The 24,502-nt window shown below is 37.6% G+C and overlaps 1 protein-coding gene and 1 long non-coding RNA gene across 5 annotated transcripts; one reads left to right on the top strand and one right to left on the bottom strand.

The window, feature by feature from the left end:
* Positions 1 to 900: 900 nt before the first annotated feature.
* Positions 901 to 15,714, bottom strand: CEP15 (centrosomal protein 15). 4 transcript variants are annotated; one of them, XM_072785563.1, is made up of 6 exons: positions 15,584 to 15,714; positions 14,776 to 14,890; positions 14,031 to 14,111; positions 12,498 to 12,621; positions 3,235 to 3,309; positions 901 to 1,326 (listed from the first exon to the last, which is right to left on the bottom strand). In XM_072785563.1, the coding sequence occupies exons 3-6, from the start codon at positions 14,081 to 14,083 to the stop codon at positions 1,192 to 1,194; spliced, it is 387 nt and encodes a 128-aa protein (XP_072641664.1). In that variant the 5' UTR covers positions 14,084 to 14,111; positions 14,776 to 14,890; positions 15,584 to 15,714; the 3' UTR covers positions 901 to 1,191. The 4 variants fall into 4 exon arrangements, with proteins under 4 accessions (XP_072641664.1, XP_072641663.1, XP_072641666.1 ...); XM_072785562.1 differs by having other exon boundaries at positions 14,031 to 14,114; XM_072785565.1 differs by lacking the exon at positions 15,584 to 15,714 and adding an exon at positions 15,332 to 15,470.
* Positions 15,715 to 15,763: 49 nt separating this feature from the next.
* LOC140611311 (uncharacterized) lies at positions 15,764 to 22,807 on the top strand. The gene is made up of 3 exons (XR_012012590.1): positions 15,764 to 16,279; positions 18,056 to 18,178; positions 22,461 to 22,807. It is a non-coding gene; the product is annotated as an uncharacterized lncRNA (long non-coding RNA).
* The last annotated feature ends 1,695 nt before the right edge of the window (positions 22,808 to 24,502 follow it).

The raw sequence follows: 24,502 nt of genomic DNA on the forward strand, positions 1-24,502 counted from the left end.
AATGGACGTTTCAATATAGCGGGGTTTTTTTAAGCTTGTCCTAGTGTCTTCATTTAAAAACACAAAGTGGTTTGAAAATTTTAAACTCTTAAATTGTACTGAGCATAGATACCCTTACTAGCAGGAGCTGCCTCTGTAATCAGAAAAAATAAAAAATTCTTGAATGCTTAAGCAGTGGAGGAGTGAGGAGCCACAAAGCTTTCTGACAGTTGTTTCACAAATAATGAAAACAGAAGGGAGACGGAAGGGCAAGTTTAAAGATGAAAAGATGAGAGGAGTCACTTGCATTCACAGGGCCGGTAGTACTTAAATAACCAAGTCAAAAATCCAATAAGCGTTCCTAGCTCTGATAGGTGACCTTTTTCAGAACCAAGTCTGAGCTCCCCGTGAAACTGGCTACTTACTGAATGTTTTGTAGTTTAGTTCCTTCTTCCAGAACCTTCAGAGGTTTGATTATCTATGAGGGACAACATCCTATGAATCCATTGTCTAGTAAATACTACAACGAAGCAGTTAAGTGCCTCTATTTTTTCTGTTAAAAAATCTATAATAATGGGCCAACAGCCACTTTGATTTCTGTACTAAACCCAATCCCCATGATAAAGTAACCAAAACCATTCTAGAAAATGTAAAGTTAGAACAACTGGTATTCACTGGTTAGATGAGAATGACTGTAAATGACTTTTTAAAAAATGACACAACATGGGGCAGCCCGGGTGGCTCAGCAGTTTAGCGCCACCTTCGGCCCAGGGCCTGATCCTGGAGTCGGAGGATCGAGTCCCACGTCGGGCTCCCTGCATGAAGCCTGCTTCTCCCTCTGCCTGTGTCTCTGCCTCTCTCTGTGTCTCTCATGAATAAATAAATAAAAATATTAAAAATAAAATAAAAATGACACAATGCTTATTTAGCAACTTATTTAATAAACAGTTTACCTTTCAGCATTCACTGTTAACACTCCCGTGGGTTTGGCAGAAGGCAAATTCACGACCCTGAAGTAGTAGCAGGTCTCAAAGTGAATCTGCTTGTCAGCAGATTCTCCTATCTTCATGTCATCGAGGAGGTAATGGGACAATATGAACATGTTCAATTCCTAAGGTGCCTGAGATGATCTGCATATTCTTTAATATTCAGCTGTATGAAACAGGTTTTGTTTTGATTTTTTTTTTTTTTTGAAAAGAGTACGTGAAGAAGTTATCCCTGAGCCTCATTTTGAATGGTATTTTCTGCTTCGTTTTCATTTTCAACACCGATAGGATATGGTGCTCTTCCTAAAAGAAACTGTTCCCATTTGGGAATATATTCTTCTACTGATGCCCAGTAAAGAGTCTGGAAAAAAAAAACAACATCCAAAAGTAAAAAAGCATATCAAGCAATTGAACTTGGCTCTTCATAATAGTCTAAATGTTTATTCACTGAAGTGTGTGTGTGCGTGTACACACACACACACACACATATACGTAGAATGCACTTCCTCTACAGAATATTTTATGTTAATTTTAGAAAGAAATCTGGCTACTTACTAGTGTTAATTTTCAAATTTCTCAGTAAAACCAGAGCCTGGCAGAATGACAGGTTTTAGGATTTTATTGTGATTTTACACGCCCTCTTGTGGCCAACCTTGTAATTAATACCAGTGGTATCCTCTAGGACACCCGTCATTAAATGTTTTTGTTTACTGTTCCAAATCCCATACTAAATTATTACCCATACAATGAAATGATTGAACACGAACAGCTGCTTTACAACTGACATAAAAAGGTCTGACCTGGGATGCGGTCAGGAACTGAAACATAACTAGTATGTTATAGTCCAGGACTCAGGGAAATTGACTCCTTAATTATATGGGGACAAACACTTAAAATACACATTCACTATATCTTTTAGAAGAACACTAGATATGGTAAACTGTAGTTTCTTCCCAGGTTGGTTTTTTTTTTTGGTATACTGAGAAAATAATACCAATTATCATGTAACCATTTTTAATTCCAATAACTTGGAAATTGAGACCTATCATGTTGGCCTGATTTACAACAAATCTCTAAGTTCTAGAAGCTCATGCAAAATCACCATATAATATCTACAAGCTTTGATGGTTTTTTGGGTGATTGTGCTAAGGGGGCCAAAGAAAAGTAAGCTGCCAAAAAGCTCTGTATCATAGGAGGGCATTTTATATTGGCTCATCACTATCGATCTCATTTTGGGAAATTCAGCCAAAGAATTACATAGCATTAAGAACACATAATGACTCACTCTGCACACTAACAAGGTACAGGGGTTCTGAAAGTTGAAAATGGTGAGCGGTTCTACATATCTATCTTTCTATGCATGTGGTCTGAGAAATAGCCTGACACACTTAAAATAGAGGTCATCCTGCTGTGCAAGACTAGCTAAGAAAAATACCAACCCAGGCCTGTGGTTGGGAGTTTCTCTACCATTCACGGCTGGATTAACCCCTATTGTGCGGGGCCTGTAGAGGCCAGAGGAAGGTATTGGAGAATTCAACAAAGAAAAAGACATGCCCAAGGCACAACTTTGTACCACAGTTCTTTCTATCCTTGATCGCTGCCTTTTCTTATTACCCTAGATGACACAGAAAATTGAAGGGCAAATTCTCAGCCTTTCATTTTGAGTCTATTCACATCCCTGCTTCGGCAGCAAGCAAAACTGTATTTGAAAAAGGTCATTAAGAATATAAAATTAAACTATTCTATATGGAGTAAATTTCCTTTCATCACAGATATATTCATATACCAAATAGGGTTTATTTTTGCCAACAGTCTTCCCAATCTGTTCTTGAACTGAGCAAAATAAAACAGACAAAAGCCACACTATGCTGCATGATAATATGCATTTAAATAGCTTTGGTTGAAATTTGGTGAAGGGACCAAAGTGCTAACATTAGCCAACAGGAAAAGCACTTTGGTGAGGCATGCTGTCATCTTAAGATTGAGTGCATACTGTCTGTTATGGTTTAACAAGATAGTTGTTCTAGATGAAAAGACATAGGATCTTTAAAAAATTTTCACTTGATACATTTTTAAAAATCAAGATACTTACCAGTTACCTACTGTGTACAAAGCACAGCACTGTGGACATGGAAGGATCAGTCAGACAGATCTTATTTTACTAAACAAATAAATCTGAGAAATACACACATACAACCACCATTCACTTACAACTCACTACTAACAGAATGGGGTCTCTTCCTAAACATTAATTCTTTAAGATTCTTACCTCAAGAGAAACCACCTCTGGTGATGGAATTGAGTGAATCCGGGTCTGTAGAGACTTTTCTGCTGCTTCTATGTCCTATAATAGGTATCAGCGTTTTAGAAACAAAATGTATTTACGTAACACACGCAAGTGGTACCTGTAATAGCAATGGCTATATCCCAAATCTCTCAGCTCTTCTCTAGATATACAGTCTGAACTGAAGGAAGGGCATGGAAGGAGGAGGACTGATCACTACTTAATTAACCAGTTTCAGATAGAGAAAGTAGCATTTCTTATTTTAAAATAAAAAATGGCAGTGGGGTGCATGGCGCTTTCAAGGTCTTCCTTTCATTTAAAATAGTAAATGCCAATAATTCTTGCAAAAAGGACTTTCTTCTAAAATTGCTCAGGACACTAGCTTAGCTCTAAAACCATTAAAAACAGCCAGATGGAAAAAACGGTCAAATACTCAGATATAAAAACAGTCAGACAGTCTGCTCCACACTGTGCTAACCTTAAAAGTAAAGAGTTCTAGTCCAGATCATGCAAATAGTGTATTAATGTCACAGATTTCATCTGTTCAGTATTCTATTTTTTAATTTTATACTTATGCAAATCCTCCACATATTTAAAAGAAAGTCAATGAGGTACCTCAGTACTTTGCAACAAGAACCTTTTTGCTATATGTTTTTAGGACTAGATTTCTGGGGCATTTTCAATGGCCAGCTTTATGGCTGAGTCGTACATCAATCAGCCGATGCCAGTTAAGCACTGTGCTTTAATTTGTAGTTTAACTTGTGGGTGTGTACATTTTCTCTTACGGTTGTAGGAACACAGGGGTAATTACACTTAATTCATACCCTGGTAAAGATGTAACCTTGATATGTGGATGAAGTACATGCCCAGAAATAAAGGAATCTCCAAGTTGTTAGTGAAACACTGAGCTCTGTTTAATGTGCCCCAAATTGGCACCTATGTTGTCTTGTGCTTGCTTATGTTTGTCAAGTTCACAGAGGCCTTGGCTGGAGGCTGTGTAAATTTTGTCTCTCCTTTGAGCTTAGTGAGTTGATCGAAAAGAGAAAGTTCTCTGATCCATGTACAAGCATTGGAGCAATCTAAGTACAGGGCTGTTGGACAGACGGAGAGAGATGGAAAAGGACGTGGGAGTGGGGTGTGAAGAATCCAATGCTGAACAGGAGAAAAGAGCGAGCAGATGGCAGTGGCGGGAGCAAGGAATGGGTGTGAAATGTAAAAGGGAAAAACAGGAAATTCCCTAAAGGGACTCCCCAAAGTTGCACAACCATTAATGCACCTGCTGTCTCGAAGAAGGTGATTTGAAGGGGAAAACCACCAATTTAGGGATAAAAAGCCCATCTATTAGCAGTGTCTATTCCCTACCAGAAGTTTATGGCTAAGACACATGCTAAAGAGCTTTTGATGCCAATGCTACAACAGATAGCGAAGATTAACTCTTCTGTGATTGCACTGAGATTTTACAAGGTCCTAGAAAAGTTATTTTTTGCTTTTATAAATCAAACAAACAATAGACTCACAGTTTCATTGACACCATTATAAGAACAGTTATAAATGTATTGTTAGTGGGTAGATCTAGGTGCCACTAGCACCTGTAGACAAGATGATAAACACTTCTCTTAAACACCGTAAAATAAGGATACTGAATCTCTCTCCTAGAAGATCAGACTTGTGATGAAAGAGTAGATATGAGCAGGGATCTGCAGCCTGGTAAAACAGGTCTATGGTTAGTAACTTGACTGTCATCTCTGTAGCCTGTCGACAAGGGATTATCACCCTTCCAGAGCACTTCTTTCTTAAGTGAGATTTTACTTTCTTAGATGTTTTGCTTACCTCTCTGACTCCTACTTCACTTTCTCCTTAGCTGGCTCCCTTTTCTCTTCTTAATCCTAAGTGTGGGCTTTCTTAAGATTTGTGACATCTGTCCTCATCTTTTTACTTTTTTTCTCTCCAAGACTGTCTCTTTGGGGGAAAAAAAAGGAGAGATATCTTTTCTTCCTAGCCCTTATTTCTCAACCTAATAAAACTTATACTCCACTTACTCCTACTGGATGTACGATAGCAGGAATTCTATTCCCCTAAACACCTATGCTGTATCTTCTACCTTCAACTGTTCTTATTCTCTGACATTTAAAAATTCACAGGTCCATAGATCATTCCATCAGGATGTCTCCACTAGCCTGTCCATGCCATTCTCAGTGCTGTGGCCTTATTATCACACTTACTTGTTCAACAAATATGTACTTGGACTATATCTCATTTTACTTTAACCACATATAAAATTGATTAGTTTTGCTAAAACTACTACTTTAAGTATCTTTACCTAGATTAAAAAAAAAAACAGATACCCACTACACAGAGAATAAAGTATGAATTCCTTAGCCTGACTGAAGAATCTTTGCCTTCTTTAGTGAGTTTTATCCTATTACTTCCAGTTAAGAACCTTCTGTTTGACTATATGCTGCCAGAGGTACAGACTGAGTCTCATACAACCTTTAAGCATCGGAGAATCTAACAAAGTGCAGGGTGCATACTAAACACTTAAATATTCATTATATAAACAAATGACTAGGTGTCAAATGTTTCCTGAGTATAAATTAAAAACTTAAAAAAAAAAAAGGTACCCAAGGGAGTGGAGGAAGAAAAGGAAAAAGAGCAGATGAAGAGAGACTAGACTTACCTGACCAGACCTTGATATCTTATCTTAGAAATCTGCCATTAGACCATTTAAAAATGTACACAGTCATAGAAAAAATGAAAAAGCAATCCCTAAAAATGGAGGACAAAACAAATCTAATCTAGTTGGTGGGATAACCACATCAAGAAAAAGTACATCAGGTGGTCTTAGAACACAGTATTTTGACTGAGCGTCTGTAGTGAGATATACCTCAAGGACAAAAAGAATTGTAAAAAGTATGACTTAAAAGCATACTCCGTAATCATCTTGTTGCTGGTAGTGCTGTCTATATCATGGGATAAAATAAATGCATAATTACATTGGTATTGGAAAATTTTTTAGGAAGTGCAATTTTTTGTTTAACGAGAAAAATGTTAGAGGTAGAAGACTGGTGATTTTAAGTTAAAAGTCTTACAATCATGTAATCAAAATGGAATTATTCATATGAGCTCTTGATGAATTTTATCTTTAAAAAAGTTGTAATAAACACTCCTTGTGCCCAGATTAAGGGCTCTAAACATATATTCCTATCAAAAGGATCCACGGCTACTTGGAGCAAAGGCCAAATTGAGGTCTAAGCAGCAAATGATGGCCTAAAAGATATCATACCAGAAAGAGAGAAAACAATCAAAGACTGTTAAGATCATGTGAAAGAAATTTAGGAGCTAACTTGGAGGTTCCCACTTGGTAAAAATGGGATAATTTGAGCATCAATGGAACTACAAATTGAAGTGGATTGAGACCTTTCAAATCACAGAAATATTTAAAAACATCAACATCTAACTGGTCACTTTTGGAGGATACTAGAGAACCAACCTTTTTTTGGGAACCAAGTACAAAGAAAGAATCAAGCACTCATCATGCTTTTTTCCTATATGAAATGTACTGCAGTGTAACCAAAGAGTTGGTGAGGGGAAGTTTATCTTCTTATAAATTATTAGCAATAAAATGAGAAGAAATCGAAGAATTTAAATATCAATTTCTGCAATCCTTAATGAACATATCTAGGCCATGATCATCAATGACTGCTAACATTCCAGAAAGAGAGGTGACCAAACACTGAACTTGAATCTGACAGGCCTCTACATCTGCACTGTTAATGCAGAATCCATTAGCCTCATGTTGCTGCTGAGCACTTGAAATGTGACAAGTCTGAATTGAGAAGCCCTGTAAATGAAAATATACACTGAATTTTGAAGTGTGTATGAATTTCATATACACTGAAGTGTACACTGAATTTTGAAGTGTATATGTATTTCTTGCCACTGAAGGCTTGGCAAGAAAAAAGAACATAAAATATTTACTAACTTTCAATAGTGACTACATTTGAAATATAAAATTAAAGTATGAAATTAATTTTAATACTTTGTTTAATCTATGTGTTTTAACTTTATTAAAAGTGGTTACTAGAGGGGTACCTGGTGGGGGGCTCAATAGGAAGGAGCATGGAATGCTTGATCAGGGTCATGAGTTCCAGCCCAATGTTGGGTGTAGAGATTACTTAAATAAAAACTTAAAAAAAAAAAAGTTGTTACTAGAAAATTTAAAATTACTTGCATTATATTTCTGCTGTATAATACAACTTAGTCCTATCAATTCATGGGAAGTACAGGAAACAGAGGAACATACTAATGATACCTCAGCAATGTAATAGGAATAACCAGACAGGTGGAAACTATAGGAGAAATGAGCCAATTCCTTCAACAAATAAATTAAAAAGGGGTATAAAAAAAAAAGGCAGAGGGAACTTTTAGGGATTTGAGAGCCTTATCAATCAATTACGTACCGTATTGTATTTGAATCCAGATTCAAACAAATGTTTAAAAAAAAAAGGATTCAGGGAGATCTGAATCCTGACTGAATATTTGAGGAATTACTGTTAATTTCTTACATTGATCATGGAGTTGTGATTGTACTTAAAATAGTCTTTATCTTTGAGTGACCAACACTGATGAAACAGATGTGATATTTATAGATAAAACAACATGATGTCTGAAGATTAGCTTCAAAATAATTTGAAGGGCTGAGGGTAAAGGTGAGGGGTGTAGATGAAATAAGATTGCCTCTGTTTTGGAAATTACTGGATCTGGGATGCCTGGGTGGCTCAGTGGTCGAGTGTCTGTCTGCTTTCAGCTCATGGTGTGATCCATGGTCCAGGGATCGAGTCCTGCATTGGGCAACCTGTGAAGGTGAAGTCTGCCCGTGTCTGTGTGTGTGTATGTGTGTGTGTATGTGTGTGTGTGTGTGTGTGTGTGTGTCTGATGAATATGAATAGATAAATTTGAAAAAAAGAAAATTACTGAATCTGGATGATTAGCACATGGAAATAGATTCTTCTATTCCTTCCTCTACATAGGTTTGAAGTATTTTATAACAATTCAAAAAGTTTTCAGTATGGATAGTAGTGTAAATGCTACTTTATGGCAGGATTCAGCAGCCTCTGTAAAGGAGTTGACTCATGATTAGGAAAGATAAACTATGAGCACAAAAATTCTTTGTACTGAGATTTCTTTTTTTCTCCCTCCCTAGAAATGTCCCTCCCTCCCAACCCAGCAATATAGATCTTCCCATAAATATATACAGTGAAGCCAGCCATGGCTGGGCTGGGTTTGACCTTTTAATCTGCTGAAGGGGCAATTTCTGGGATTGAAAAAACAAGATACTAAAGCAGGAGATATGGGGTCACTGGTACAAGGAACACTCAAGCATTCATTAAACTTGCTCTTTACTGAATTGAAGAAAGTGAGAAATGTGAGGAGGACTCAGTCCTGTAAGTCACTGGCTATTCTGGGAGTGGGGAGGGAAGGCAGTCTGTTGAAGGCTCTAACTGCCAGTTGCCCCAAGAATGCTTCCAGAACGCACCTTAAGGGAAGCACTCGCCGTAGCTCTAATCTGCTGTAGCACACTCCCATTCTTTCTCACGCTGGAATATTTGTCTGTCTTCCTCACAAGATGATGTTCACTACCACAAAATTGCCTTTTTGGGTTAAACTAAGTTTTGTTGGTGGGGGTAGGGGGTAGGGAAGGTCGAAGAGATGACAGTTTACATCATGGAAGTATTTATAGAAACACTATTTTCTTGTCCAAATCTGTACCGATTACATTTGTTTTTAAAATGCAGATACATTTTATTTTATTCTCAAGAGGGAAACTAACAGAAACTAACAATCCATTGTCCTCTGTGAATATTTACTGACTAAACCTTCAGTGTGAATTTTCTTCACTACTTAAATTCATGTCCATTCTTTTACTATTCTGCTGGAAACTTTGGGTATTAGTCTTTTTTGTTATTTTCATTTCTAAAACATTCTTTTATTTTTCCAAATATAGTTAGAGAAAGTTTGTTGGGTTTGATGCAAATTTTGGTGGCGTTCTATTAAATATAAAATAACACTGTGAACTGATTTCAGAAAAACAATAGTTTCCCTGTCAGGATAAAGGCTTAAGTCTCCATTTAGATTTTAAATCTTCCACTGAAGTGTAAGAATTATCTTTGTACCAATCATGCATATCCCTTGTGAAGAGCATTGCCAAGTATTTTATAATTTCATTGCTAAGGTGAATATGATCTCATATTTTCCATATGAGAATATATATATTTTATTCTGATTTTTGAATGTTTACCTTTTATCCATTAATTTTACTCAATTCATAATATACTGTTTTTTTTTTAAGATTTTATTTGTTCAAGAGAGACATAGAGAGAGAGGCAGAGACACAGGCAAAGGGAGAAGCAGGCTCCATGCGGGGAGCCCCATATGGGACTCGATCCCAGGTCCCCAGGATCAGGCCCTGAGCTGAAGGCGGCGCTAAAACGCTAAGCCACCTGGGCTGCTCTTTTTTTTTTTTTTTTAAGATTTTATTAATATACTGGTTTTAAACAGCTTTGGCTTTTCTAAGTATATACCCTTATCACTTAAAAGTGTTAGGATTATATCTTCCTTTCCAGAAATTAAAGTTTAGCCCCTGTTAGCATTTCTTATATTGGTCAGAGCATCTAAATAAGGTCAAATAATGGATAGTAAAAATAAGCTTATTCTTATTTTGCTAGTATCTTTACAGGGATTTCCAATTTCAGCAGAACCATTTAAAAAGTGTACTCTGTACCTAAGTACGTATCCTGATGTAACTGAACCTGTTCCTGACAAGGGGTATTAGGAGTACTCACTTTATGGTTTCCTCATCTCTAAATTAGGGAATCAAGTGCAGGTCAGTGGTTTTCACCATTCCTTAAAGCCACAATAGAGCAGGCAAGGAGGAGCTTAATGGATGGGCCTCTGGGCCAAAGCAGGTCCACTATTACCTATTTTAAATCTTTGCAAAAAAATTTTATGCTAAAAAAAATTAAAGCCTTAAGTTAAACTCTAATCTATATGCTTTTTAAAGTTCCTCTCAACTGAAAATTCCGTGATCAAGTCCTATTTAGGTCACTTTGACAATAACCTCTATGGTAGAGCCCTTAAAATTATTTCCAAAGTTTAAAACAAAATAATAAGAGGGAAGGCAGAATTTTTAAAAATTGCATATACAAGTATTCAAAGTATGTTTAAAAAAAAGTCAGGGGTGCCTGGATGGCTCAATTGGTTAAGCATCTACCTTGGGCTCAGGTCACGATCCTGTAGTCCGGGGATCGAGCCCCCATGTCGCGCTCTCTGCGTAGGGGGGGATGTCTGCTAATAAAAGACTAAAGGGAAATTTACAAAAACATTAATTTCTAGCCGGGTGGGATGATATGGAAAGTATGCTATTTCATCTTCTTCGCTTTTTCAAGTTTTTTTTACAGTGAGAATATATTACTTTTATATCAGGGAAAAAAACACCATACCAAACTTGTTTCTAATGACTATGAAACTAGGTTCATTATCTTCCTTCCAGATATGGCAATGATTTCTTAGCTCTTCTCCTTAAATCTAATCTCTCCATTCAGCAAATCACATAGCATCTAAATAGGAAATGAATCTTTCTTAAATACCCATATGCTGTTTATATAAGTCTCTATTTTTCTTTTACTTAAACATGTTTAGTACTGTATTATCCCTACAGATCAAGTCTCAACTTCTTCAGTCGGTCTCACAAAACATATCCAGCCTTGTTTCCCATGACTTTACAAGCTAGTTAGCTCAGGGTCCCATAAACATGAAGAGGGCCACTCATTCTTTTGGTCTTGGTTCTTCTGTAAGAATTCAATGGAATACCTCGCCTTCTGCCTATTCAAACACAGCTCCAGCTTAGCTTCCCCTCTCAGACTTGTTAGAATATTACAGTTTTCCATGATTTTTTATACCTACTCCTAAAGAGCTAACGATTTCACATAATTTAATGTTTGATCACCTAAGATCTCATATTCCATGTGTAACAACCTTATGTCATCAGTTAAGCGTGTTAGCTATTTGATGTAAAGAACTCTGAATTATTTCGTTAACTCCACTTTCTGCTCAGAACTAGCTCAGTAGTAAGGACCCTTCGGGCATTCACCAAATACTTGCTCACTAAAAGGAAGATGCTTGAAAAATCCAAATAGTACCTGCACTTGTTGCAGGTAAGTAGCGATCAAGCCTTCAAGCCTTCTAATTTAGTTTTTCTGACTTTTCACAGCAAATTCCAGATTATCCTATATATTTCCATTTAAAAATAAATATTGCAAACACCATTGGGCAAGGAAGACATATGGCAACATAGAATGCTTTGGTAGCACTATGGCTGTGACTTAAATTACTGTGGATCAAACTGCCAGAAGCTGAGAAGATAACTGAATTTTCCTCTTCCTTTATCCTCTAGTGACTACAGAAGATAACTATATCATGCCTATCGATGAAAATATTTAACAATAAAAAACTGAAAACACTGCTTTATAACTTAAATAATATAGCCTTACTACCAAATGTTTTAGTCATAGGATCTCTTGGAAGCTTGAATGGAAGCAAACTTTAGGGTTTTAATTATGGATGAAGCCATACAATTCTGGAAGCAAAGTATAGCAAGCAGCCAAAAATGTTACACATATGATTTTACTCCAAATGGGCACATTGGCCAAATGGTGGGGCCCTGCGCAATCACATACTTTGACCACCTCCTCCATCACTATCAAGAGAGATCTGGGAAATCTGTTATCTTAGATATGAATTCTACGTGTTGACTGTGGCCCCAGTAGGGCAAAATCAAATTGTTCTTGTTTTTATGATGTTAAATAGTTTTGAGTTGGATCTAAAAACATTATAGGTACTTCATGGGTTTTTAGGATCTCCCTATAAATAAAAGAAGATGGAAAATGGAAAGCTACATCTTGTATCTATTACTTCTTGCACAAAGGTGACCTTTAAATTCCTTCTATGGTCACTGACTTCTCTGGTTGATTAAAAACACTTAGCTTAAGCAAACTTTCATTTTTTTTCATTTAAAAAAGAATGCACATGCATATTATCCAACTTACATGGATTTAAAAACTAGATGGTACTTCATTAATTGCATTTATTACTCAAAACAAATTATATATATCAAAATTATGAAATTCCCTTAAATTCTTTTTTTGCAAAGGTGGGGGAAAAAAATCTATACTCAAGTCATGGAAACTTACCATTAAAAGACTAAGGTTCCTTTTAAAAGCAGTCTCAGCTGCTTTCATTTGAGATGCCTTTTCCTTGTTTTTATCTATAAATTTATCCTCCATTTGTTGAAGTAACATTAATCTTTGTGATATTCTAGAAAAAATGAAAATTATATAAAGTTTTTTTAAAGGGTACTTTTTTGCTTGACTAACATAAAAAATTTATTTCTTAATTGTACCTCATTTCAAGTTCAAGCTATCTTGAAAATCAATTATTATGTCAATTAATAAGACAGTTGAAAACTTAGGTAGTTCAGTAAGTCTTAAGTATGGGTAAAATTATTTTTATTTTCATTAACATTTCTATCATAAGTATATGCTTCTGGTTTTTTAGCCTCTATGGTCTTTGCAATTATTTTAGAGTGTTAAAAACATGTTTTAATTTTGGTGAAAATGCAAACTGTAATACATATCCCTTTGTACACATACTTATATATACCTCCCCACACACATACATTGATATAACTTGCTATACGAAACCTTCTGCTTAACACTTCAATACCCCTGAATCTCATGTTACACATTTAGAATTGCGCTAAACTTCCATATGTTTGAAGAAGCAATAAAAATATTTTTTTCCTCTTTTTCCAAGAGAAAGATGATGGTTCCATATATGAGTGAGAGGCTGTGTGTATGTATGCATACTCACAACAAGGTGAAACAGTAATTGAAGAAAGATGTAAAAAGTTGTAAGTTAATTATCAAACTACTTTGTTGTATACAATATACTTTAAAATTTTTTTCATTGGTCAAATGCTCATTTTACAAGTTTTTTGGTCCTCTAAAATGATTAACAAAAATGTCAGATGATAAAAAATACTTTATATATATATATATTTATATTTATATGCAACAGTCTAATCATTTTCCAAGTAGTTGTGGAGATCCTTAGAAATGCTATGTTTCATACAGCTGTTCTTGAGGGTAGAATTAAAATTGAGTAATTTGAACATTTTTATAAGGAAAAGATCTTAGAAAGCCAAGAAAGAAGTCCTCATAATTAATCAAAGAAAAGGAAAATAGGAGAGCCCACAGAAAGAGGTGGAGAAGTATACTTGCAGAACCGGTTATATAATTTGAAAGGCCTAATGCAAAGTGAAAATGTGGGGCTCCTTTAAAAAAAAACTATTAGGAATTGCAAGACAGCAACATTAGAGCATTAAACCAAGTGCAGGGACTGTGAGTACCCAGGTCACATACTCATAAAGCCTGTCTTGGTTAAGAGGTGTAGAGAAGTCCATTAAGTAACAGTGAGGAACCTACAAAGGTAAGAAGGGTGAATTTATCTAGATAATAGAATTGTAAGAAGAGAACACAACTATACCTTTAAATCTTTGTTATTCTTAAGAGACCGTGAAATTCCCTAACACCAAAATCCTTCAAGTGTTAGAAAATTTAAATAACACACTTTCATATTTTTAAGTCTTCTGTGCACACAATATTTCATTAATAAAGCCGGTACAATTTATTTGTTTAGATAAGCCTTTAAAAAAAACAACTTACATTTCTTTGTGCCTTTTAGAAAGGCGAATTTCTTGAGCCAACAAGGAAGTCATCTTTAGTCAGAGCTGCCTTATAAGCTTTCTGCTAAATAACAAAAACATTTAAAGTTACTGTAATGTCCTCAGCGTTACAAGAGTGGACTGTTTTACAATCGCCACCGACTGGTTCTCCCAAGAAGAGTAAAATAGAAATATAATAATGTATATAATACATTAATATAATAATAATATAAGATGTAATAATGTATAAACTGAACGAATGCATTCAAAACCGTTTTTATTTACGATGCACGGTTTTTCATATGCCAGATGCATCCAAAAACACCACGAATCAGGTAAACTCAACATATTTCACATTTCCTCCTCTTACTTCCTCACACTTTAACCTTAATCGGAACTGAAAACAAACAAGCAGCTGGTACTAAGACTAGTAAACATTTTATTGAATCAACAGAAAGGGAAAAAAATCCACTCTGTAAAATTCAACACAGGAACACCATCCCTCATGCGTGTGCACACACACATAGAAAGGCAAACAAGTATGAGAACCAACTGGAAACTCATGGTCTTTCCTTTATTGGAAGACTGCCCAGTTCTACCATCGCTTTTCCAAATAAGAAAGTATTTTTTCATGTATAACTGCGGGGGGAAGAGCCCAACTGCTGTGTTCACCTTACCCTGGGTGCTCAGGACTCCCATCTGGGGAGTTTAGGGAAGTCCATTTTAACACACATGAGCAAGCTCACCTTGACTGAAGAGCCTGGACCCATACAGATAAAGATCAAGTGAAGTGCTCTGAAGGCTCAGGGCCTGGAGGCAAATCATTGGGCGGTGTGTGTGCAAAAGCTGAAGGTGACTGTCCTAAGGGAGAAAGAAAGACAGGGAAAAAAAGGAATGAAATCATTTTCCCGGAGCAAAGCATTGGCTTTCCCAAATCCCATGCATTAATCTCTGAGTGTCCAGCGCTGATAGACTGAGCTCTTCCTTCGGAGCGCGTGCATGGAGGTGCAGGGCACTGCGCCCAGCCCAGGGCAGGGGAATCACTGCCCTGCCCTCAGCGGGGTTCCTGCTGCAGGGCCGGTTCAGCACCGCGGACAGCGACCGCGGCCCGGCTCGCCCGGGGAGGCTCCTTGGTTACAGACCCTCGTCCCCTAACCTCACTGCGGACCTCACCGTCGCCGCCTTCCTCCCCCTTTGCAAAGCAGCGTCAAGGAAATCCCGGAAAGTTAGTCCGCCCCGCCGTAACTTCTTTCCCGCAGCGCCCGCCATCCCCTTGCACTGCAGACAAGCCCCTAAGATCACCTCAGATGGCCTCTGGAACCGGGGGTCCGCACGGTCTCCGAGTCCTCAACCCTGCAAGCGCCGCGCCCCAACTCCCTGCTTAACCCCCCCCCCCCCGAGAACTCGCGACCTTCCCCCGTTACCCCTGCTCGTCCCCTGCAACATCCGCCCCCATCCCCCACCCCAGCGGCTCCGCGAGCACCTGCGCCGCCCTCCCACACTCAGCGCACTCGCCCGCCTCGGGGGCCGCGCGGGGGGGACTTGATGACTCACCCAGCCGCGCTCACACCTTCCCCGTGAGGCCGCCGGCTACTGCGCGGACGCTGGGACCACCCCCCCCCCACCGCCCCCGCACAGGCCCGGGCGTGGCCACGCGGCCGCCTCTGCGCACGCGCGACGAGGTGACGTAATCACGTCGCTATAAAAGGCGGGCCTCTGGCGCGAAAGCCCAAGTGTGCGGCGCGCGGCGGAGGGGTCTCCGCGGCGGTGCTTCCGCAGCGTCGGGCGGTGATTCCGAGTCTTTTAAAATGAGGCGGAGCATGCTTCAGACAGGGAAGCTAGAATGACACACAGATCATGGACATGGAGGGGGAAAAAAGTCCGTCAGAGTGTTTGAATTGTCTGCACAGTGGGTAAAAGCTCTCTGGATCTTCAAGATGCTTCACCCACGTGGCCCGGCGGAGAGCACAGGGGCCGAGCCCCCAGCCCGCACCGTCCTGGGGACACAGGATGTCCATATGATCATACGACGGTGGGCGTTTTGAGAGGTTTGCGTGCGGGTGGATGATCTATTTCAGCCCTTCCCGGCAACACCTGGCGACACCTGGCAACATCCTCCTCCTTCGACGGAGGAACCAAACCAGGTTGACCCTTATACTTAGGTCGGAGCTTGAACTCGGTAGAGCCTTTTGGAAATTTGCTGCAGCCCTCGGGGTCACATGCTTGGGAAAAATGCCTTCGTGCTGCAAAGTGCGTTCTTAAACCTCCCCCCACCTCCCCCCACCCCCGTCTTTGACATAACTTGGTGAGATGCAAAGTACTCTCCTTATTTTCAGAGGTTAAAGACAGGTCCAAGAGAGGTCAAGCTGTTTTCTTCCTATGGGTTACTGGGTTGGTAAACGGCGGAGGGCTAGGGACTTCAGTCCAAGTGTCTTTTTTTTTTTTTTTTTAAGATTTTATTTATTTATTCATGAGAGAGAGAGGCAGAGACACAGGCAGAGGGAGAAGCAGGCTCCATGCAGGGAGCCCGACGTGGGACTCGATCCTGGGCCTCCAGGATCAGGCCCTGGGCTGAAGGCAGGTGCCAAACCGCTGAGCCACCCAGGGATCCCTGCTCTATTTTATTTTATTTTATTTTATTTTATTTTATTTTATTTTATTTTATTTTATTTTATTTTATTTTTTTATTTTATTAATTTTATTATTTTATTTTTATTATTTTATTTTATTTATATATTTTATTTTATATTTTATTTTTTTAAACTCCCAGAATATCTATAGGAAACTCCCCTCTTGTTTCGGGACTCCATGGCACTTCACGGTTTCTTTGCTTGGAAACCCCATTGCCCAGAAACCCACCTAAGACCAAGTGCTTCGATCTTTCAATGCTACTTCCTCAAAGAAGCTTTCCTTGGGCCTCCAGTCCTCCCTCTCCTGCTTGAGTTTTCTCCAGAACACTCTGTTCCACAGGTTTCTCCATCACTCATTCGTGTGTGTATCAGTGCACCCCTACTAGAATTCGAACATCCGAAGAACAAGCATTTTTGATTATTTGCTACTTACTGTATCCTCAGCAACTGAAATGGCCTTGAAATAATCCCAGGTTGAAATTCCATCGTACTTTTTTTTTTTTTAAACTTTTTATTTATTTATGATAGTCACAGAGAGAGAGAGAGAGAGAGAGAGAGAGAGGGAGGGAGGGAGGCAGAGACACAGGCAGAGGGAGGAGCAGGCTCCATGCACCGGGAGCCCGATGTGGGATTCGATCCCGGGTCTCCAGGATCGCGCCCTGGGCCAAAGGCAGGCGCTAAACCGCTGCGCCACCTAGGGATCCCCCATCGTACTTTTAAGAGAGGTCCGTCTTCAGTTAATAGGACTTTTGATTTAGCTGTTCCACAGAGGTACTTAGTAAAGATGAAATACAGACCTTTGAATGGCCTTGTGTTCTCGGAATGAAGTAGAGCTTCTGCATGGTTACAAGGCATTCTTACCTCTTATGTAAATTTACAAATAAAGATTTTTCTTTTTTTTAAGATTTTATTTATTAATGAGAGACAGAGAGAGGCAGGGACACAGGCAGAGGGAGAAGCAGGCTCCATGCAGGGAGCCTGACATGGGACTCGATCCCGGGTCTCCAGGATCACGCTCTGGGCTGAAGGCGGCAATAAACTGCTGAGCCACCTGGGCTGCCCAGATGTTTCTTAAATTGGTAATGGGTTGCATGGAATAGAATACTGAGAGGCTGCACGTGAAAGCATTCGTATGTTGTTTAAAACAAACCTTGTTCCCCTCCCTGCTTTATGTAAGTTTGCATGGGGACACAACTGGGACAAGCTCTTTTAACTTTGAATCTAGTTTCTTTAGCTCATTGTCTGCCCTAGGAGTGAATCAAGGAATACCTTAGAATTTTCTTGAAATTTTTAGGAGAACAGTAATCAGGAATACCTCACAGACACTTAGAGGTTATCTAGATAGACTCTGATAATACATTTTATAGGATCTAAACAAAGTACTTTCTACTTAAAGATCTGCTCTGAGAGCTCCTCTCTTCATGACTGCCCCGAGTTGATCTTTTCTGTGAGACACTTGACTGGAGAAGCCCTGTCTCTGACAATTGCGCTATCAATGAACAGCTTCCGTATTTCTTAGGTAGGTTTGGTTACTTCCTGGAGTGAGATATTCGCGATCTACCATGCAGATTATTAGAACCTACTAATGCCTGGCTCATAATGGGGCATTCTATAAACGTATAGTAAAGTTAAGTATTTCCTAATCCGGTATAGTTTTGTCCACTAGCATGCTAAAATTGTCCCTTTAGCCTCATTATTTAGAAAGCCTTGTGCTCTTTAGTCATAAATTTTAAGGATATAATTATTAAATATTTCTAAGATGTAGTCCCTGCCCTCAAGAGCCTAGAGGGCTCTTAAGGTATACATTAAAAAGCTAGGGGATTTTGGCTGGCAACATAAAAATGATTAATATTCCAATGCTCATTTTGTACTAGGCACTGTGTATGATTTATTCATCTAATCCTCATAAACAACCCTGTGAGCAAGACAGGGTTGCTTGTTAACTTACTATCCCCATTTTTATAGCTGAGAACACTGAGGCTTAGAGACATGACTTATGATCACACTGTAAGTAAATGAGCCCTTGCTTGTTTGATGTTAGTATTATAAGTAGTTGCATACGGTATATTGAGCATATGTAACTAAAAAGTGTCCTGCAGATTATGAGGGTGATAGAGAAGAAAGGAGAGAGCACTAAGAGCTGGAATAGTGTAGGTACATTTTGGAGGACTGAGGTGAATTTTGAAAATTGGTTGGAATTTGGAGGTCTGTTTTTGTAATTTGGTGTACAGGTGGCAAGATGGGGCATGAAACCTTTTGAGTGAAGGAGATATGTACAGAAGTATGTGCAAGAGAATACATCTGGGGTGAGGAGGTCCAGTGGAGAGAAAGCATTGAGAAGAATGTTTTTCCCCTTATTTCCCTCAATTTTGAAGATTTCATTTCTGGTGTCAGAGACTTAGAAAACAGAGGTTTGACAATAATAAAGAGAAGGAAGTATTGGAGAAGGGGAGACTGGAAAGTAAAGAATAGGAAGGCTTGAGGATGAAAAAGGACAAGCTTTAAAGAGTAAGAAATAATTAAAAGAATACCAGGATCTTTGAAAGTTTCAAAGAGTTCAAATTACTAACAGTAAATTCTGTTATGGTTTATGCAGAGGCCTTCTTTTTTAGACCTCCTTTGGGTGTACTCTGGGTAGACAAATAAGAAAATGAAGAACTCATGCCTGAAATGGAGTTAGTTTTTTTTTTTTTTTTTTTTCCCATTTTGTTTCAGGAAATCCCAGATGAAATTTGGCAAAGTGGGCCCAATTGCTTTTCTTCACTTTGAAATACAGTCATTAGACTTTTATCTTTTTCCACAGTTATAGATTGCCCAGTTCACTATGGAAAAATATTCTATACTCATAATATCTCTGAAATGCTTTAAATTGGCCCTGAATGGGTTTTGACCAGAGAGAATTCATAACCAGCTACTTCTTTAGGATCTTTTGTCAATGAATCAGCTATCAATCTAGGTCCAATCAGATAAAACTCTGCAATAGAGAAATCATTATCACAGCTGGTGCCTGCATTGTACACATTCTTGGCTGAGAGAACAAGACTATGATGATAAAACTATGCTCATTCCTAGAGATTTTCAGTGAGAATTTGCATAAGCTTTTTCCTACTTGGGAGAGCAAATTAAAAACCTTACTAGTTCTAAAATTCACTTGAGAACACATTAGAATTTTAAAATTGAAAGCACGCATGATAATTCTTAGCAAATTATTTGTATGTTGTATACAAAGTAAATATGTATATTTCCTCCTTCCTAAATTTCAGTAATTTAAAGCTCACACAATTCTTTTGTCTTAAACTGACACCCTCCCAGCTGTGTACAACTTAAAAGGCGTTTTTTTCCTTTCCTTTTCTTTTCTTTCTTTTCTTTTCTTTTTTTTTTTTAAATCCTGGCTCCTTGATTTCCCAGCAGCTTTCAATTTACTCTCTAGTCTCTTCATAACTCTTTAGCTCAGGCTTTTCTTGAAGTAGGAGTTTTCTCCTTCATAGCACTCCTGGCTTGTTTACTTTCCCCATGTAACCCCCTGCTTTTTGCTGTTAGGATCCTATAACAACTTTAGCAGTCCACTATTGAATAAGCAATTTAGAACGTTCCTAATGCATACTTGGCTACTCGGAGCATTGAATTCTGCAATTCCCACCTTTTGTGATGCTCTGTGACTGTGTTTACTAAAAAAAAATTGAGGCTCTTTGCACCAGCCTGTCTTTTTTTCATCATTATCATTTGCTGTATGCACCCACTTAAAAACTTAACAATTTTCTTAGAAAGAACAAGAGTTGCAGTTTTACCGTATTGCAACTTCTTTGCTTCAGGATCTAATGATATGTAAAACTATTGTCGGAAAAGTCTGTGGTGGATTAATGTGTTTGGGACAGATAATTTTTTTTTAAATTCTCATTTATATGAGAACAGCCCGAGGCGATGTTTATCTAGTCTTTTGAACATTTCGTATGAATACATTTCTTCTTTTGCTAGAGCAGGAGATCTTACTTTCTTTTTTTTTTTTTTTTTTTTTTTTTGAGATCTTACTTTCAAACCTGATTTTTTTCTCTTAAGTATCCCTTTGGTATTGCCTTTCAGATGTTAATTGAAAGCTGAGTTGATTGTATTGATGGTTTATTCTTACCTCAAATTTGAATATGAATATAAATGTTACTTTTAATGTAATAATATGAAAAACTTATAAATACTCACTTGGGATTTAGCTGATTTTTATAATCATATTTTTAGGCATTTACAATATGAAATAATTCCTGAATATCCTTATATATAGGTCTGCTTTTCTTGGGTTGATAAAAATACAAGTAGGAAGCCACAGAGATAGATGGCAAATTAATTTAAGTTTTTAACATATTTCCCCATATCCAAATGTGTATTAGGTTAATTACTAAAAATGTTTTAATTAGATTAAATGTGAGCCTCGAGTTTTAGTCAACCTAAAATATTTGCACCTGGTGGAAATGTTAATAGTACTTTGAAAAATTGGATAAAGTTGTCCTTTACAGTTTTGTCATCTGAAGAGTATTTGTTTGATATGAAAGAGATGAAACATGTTAGCTGATATGCCTAAAAATTTGAAAAGTAGTAGAAGGGAAAAGAAATGGATTCATTTTAACTCTAGATGGCAGTTAAACACAGCTAACAAAGACCAACTTGTTTGAAATACAGAAACACAAAAATAGTAAAACACACGCACATTCTGTTCTACCATCCAGTTAATTATATTCTCAAAATGATGTCTTGGATTGATATTACTAAACAAACATGTATAAAATGTAATTACACACAAGTGAAATAAATAGTGTAGGCCTGTAATTGCAAGATTTTTTTTCAACTGGTAATATGGCATACACCTGTGCAATGGCTTATATTGCCTGTGTTTTGTTTTGTCATTTTTACTAACATTTAATTCAGTGTAGTTTTATGTATAATTATTTACCAATATCAATTCAAACCATATGCCACTGGGAAAACTATTACATATTTAATGTCTTAAATGTTAAAATATAAGTAAAGCCTATTTTCATGAAGAAATGTGTTCTATAGAAGTCCATTCCAAAAGCTGGTAGAGATATCCCTGCATGTACATTTGAGATTGCATTTTATTTTACTGTATATATTTTTATATATAAGTATTTAATTCACATTAGCTTGGTGCTTGTGGGGGTAGTAAATTTTGTTTCTCACAGTATTTATAAGAAAAACCAAAAGCTTGGCATATCATACTTTGTTCTCTTCTCATGGTCTCAGTCCTTTGAATAGATGGTATGGTCTGTAAATTTGTAGAGCACAACCGTCTCTGGTATATGATTACAGTAGGTTGATACAGTGACTGATGAATAGAATAAAAAGAACTTAAAGTAGACTTAACTAGTCTCATCTGTCTTGTGTGGTGGCTTAGAAAAGGAAAAGATGTGGTATCATTTTTAAAAAATGTATTGGAGATTTATATGAAATAACTAAGTTGTTTTGTGAAGACTTATTTGATTGACTTTTATTTCTTCTGTTTAGTAATTTATTTATGACCTGGGTCTATAGTGGATTATGGCATAGGTGGCACCTGATGCCCAGGTCATCAAAGGGCCAGTATGTGAGCACCCAGGCCATCTAGTTCCAAAATCTTGGCAGCCTTGCACTCAGATGAAGTGCCTCTCAGCCACAAATGTGTAGAGGCAGGGTGGTGAAATGGTGATATTGTTGAATTAGAACACATGGATTCTAGCTCCAGATTTGCTCCTCAAGAATTCAGTTTCATCATTTGCAAGAAAGGGAAAATATTACTTTCTTTCTCTAATTCACAGGATACTCGTGAGGACCAAATTAAATAATGCATGTGGAAGTGGTTTCAGGAATGAAAGGTACTGTGAAATGCAAAGTTTTTACTTTTGAGTGGCACTAATGATAAAGTAGATCTATTAGCCTATTACTCTTTAGTATGACATAGAGTCTTGTTATGTGTGGTAAAAATCTTATTAATTGCTTAACGTGGACTATGGTTCTATCTCACAGACTCATGATTTAGCAAGGCTCTAGTGCATTTTTGTTCCAATTTAGCCTATGAATATCCAGTTAATGTCTTTTTCAAATATAGTATTTTCTTTCATCTCTGAGATAACATGAGCTGTAAAGACTGAGAAATTCTAAGCTTATTTAGCAGGTGAATAAAGGTATTTATACATTTATTTGATATGAAAATAAAAGTAAATTTTCTTAAAGTAAATCTTGTAATAGTGTCCTTATGTCCTTTACATTTTTTTATTAGGCTTTCTGAACTAATTTTCCCATGTGTTTTAGACTCAAAATTACTGTGTATTCATTTTTCATTCCGGAACTTATAAAAATTAATTCTCATAAGTCACCGATACATAATCTAAAGTTAATTTTAAAATGTTTTTGAATGTACAGAGTAAAGTTTCTCAGGAGATTAGAATTGACAAATCTATTGGACTTTGAGGTGTTTCTTGAAAGCACAAAATTATAATACTGTTTAATTCCCAGATGTATGAAAAAGATTCAGTTATTTCTGATTTGCTGTTTAAAAAAGAGCCATACTGTTTGCATTTAAAATATGCATTCACTCCTAGGGCCACTTTTAGTAGAGTGAGCCTTGTTAAAAGCTGCATGAGAAAACTTAGAGAAGAGCTATGTTTTCAGGAAAATTTTTGAGTTAATAGACTAACCTAGAGAAATGGTTTGTTGTGAAGTCTTTGTTTGGCAGTAATGTTACCGATATATCTTCATCTTCAATGGCTCTTACCTTCAGGCAAGGTCAAGTCCAAACTCTAGCCTGATATTTAGGGTATTCTATGGTAGAGACCTCAATCTTCTTTTCCAAACTCATCTCATTTTCTTAGATGAAAATTTTGTTCATTCTAGACTTTCCCCAACATTCCCATAAAGTGAAGGTCCTTCGTTACTAATTTGTCATTTAGTATCTATCCATCTTTTAAGGTTTTGCTTTAGTGTCCTTTCCTTCTTAAACTTTCTCCCTGAACTGCCATGACACTTATTTATGTAATAATCCTAGTTTGTGTGGGACCTAATGATAAACTGTCATGTTTTATTATATAACATTCAGATCTGTATATATTTTTGGTGTGTGTGTACCAAAGAGACCGCATATTATTTTACATTGTTTCTGTTTTCTTTTTTTTTTTAAAGAAGCTACTTTATTCATTTATTTACTTATTTATTTCAATTTTTATTTATTTATGATAGTCACACACAGAGAGAGAGAGAGAGGCAGAGACACAGGCAGAGGGAGAAGCAGGCTCCATGCACCGGGAGCCCGACGTGGGACTCGATCCCGGGTCTTCAGGATCGCGCCCTGGGCCAAAGGCAGGCGCCAAACCGCTGCGCCACCCAGGGTTCCCTTGTTTCTGTTTTCTACCAGGCTTAGAATATGCAAGGAGAAGTATATAAAACATGTTTAATAAATGTTAAAACTGTTAAGATAGTTGCTTTCCCTAGTATTGTAGTTCTTGGTTGAAGTCTGACTTAACATTTAAAAGATGGACTGACTGGGGTGCCTGGGTGGCTCCAGTCAGTTAAGTGTCTGACTCTTGGTTTCAGCTCAAGTCTCAGGGTTGTGGGAGCGAGCCCTCACTTAGCAGGAGTCTACTGGAAATTCTTTCTCCCTCTTTTTCTACTTCTCCCCCTGCATCTACTCTATCTCTCTCTCAAGTAAATAAATCTTTAAAAAAAAAAAATGTGTACTGAGCTCCGGTCCACCCCTACAGCATACTGTTTGAACATGAATGTTCTCTATGTAGAACATTACTTTCATTTTGAAAAAACTCCGACAAAAATATGTTAAAAAGATATATCAGGAACATAAATAATC

This window comes from Canis lupus, chromosome 19, assembly GCF_048164855.1.
Source record: "Canis lupus baileyi chromosome 19, mCanLup2.hap1, whole genome shotgun sequence".
Lineage (NCBI taxonomy): Eukaryota > Metazoa > Chordata > Mammalia > Carnivora > Canidae > Canis > Canis lupus.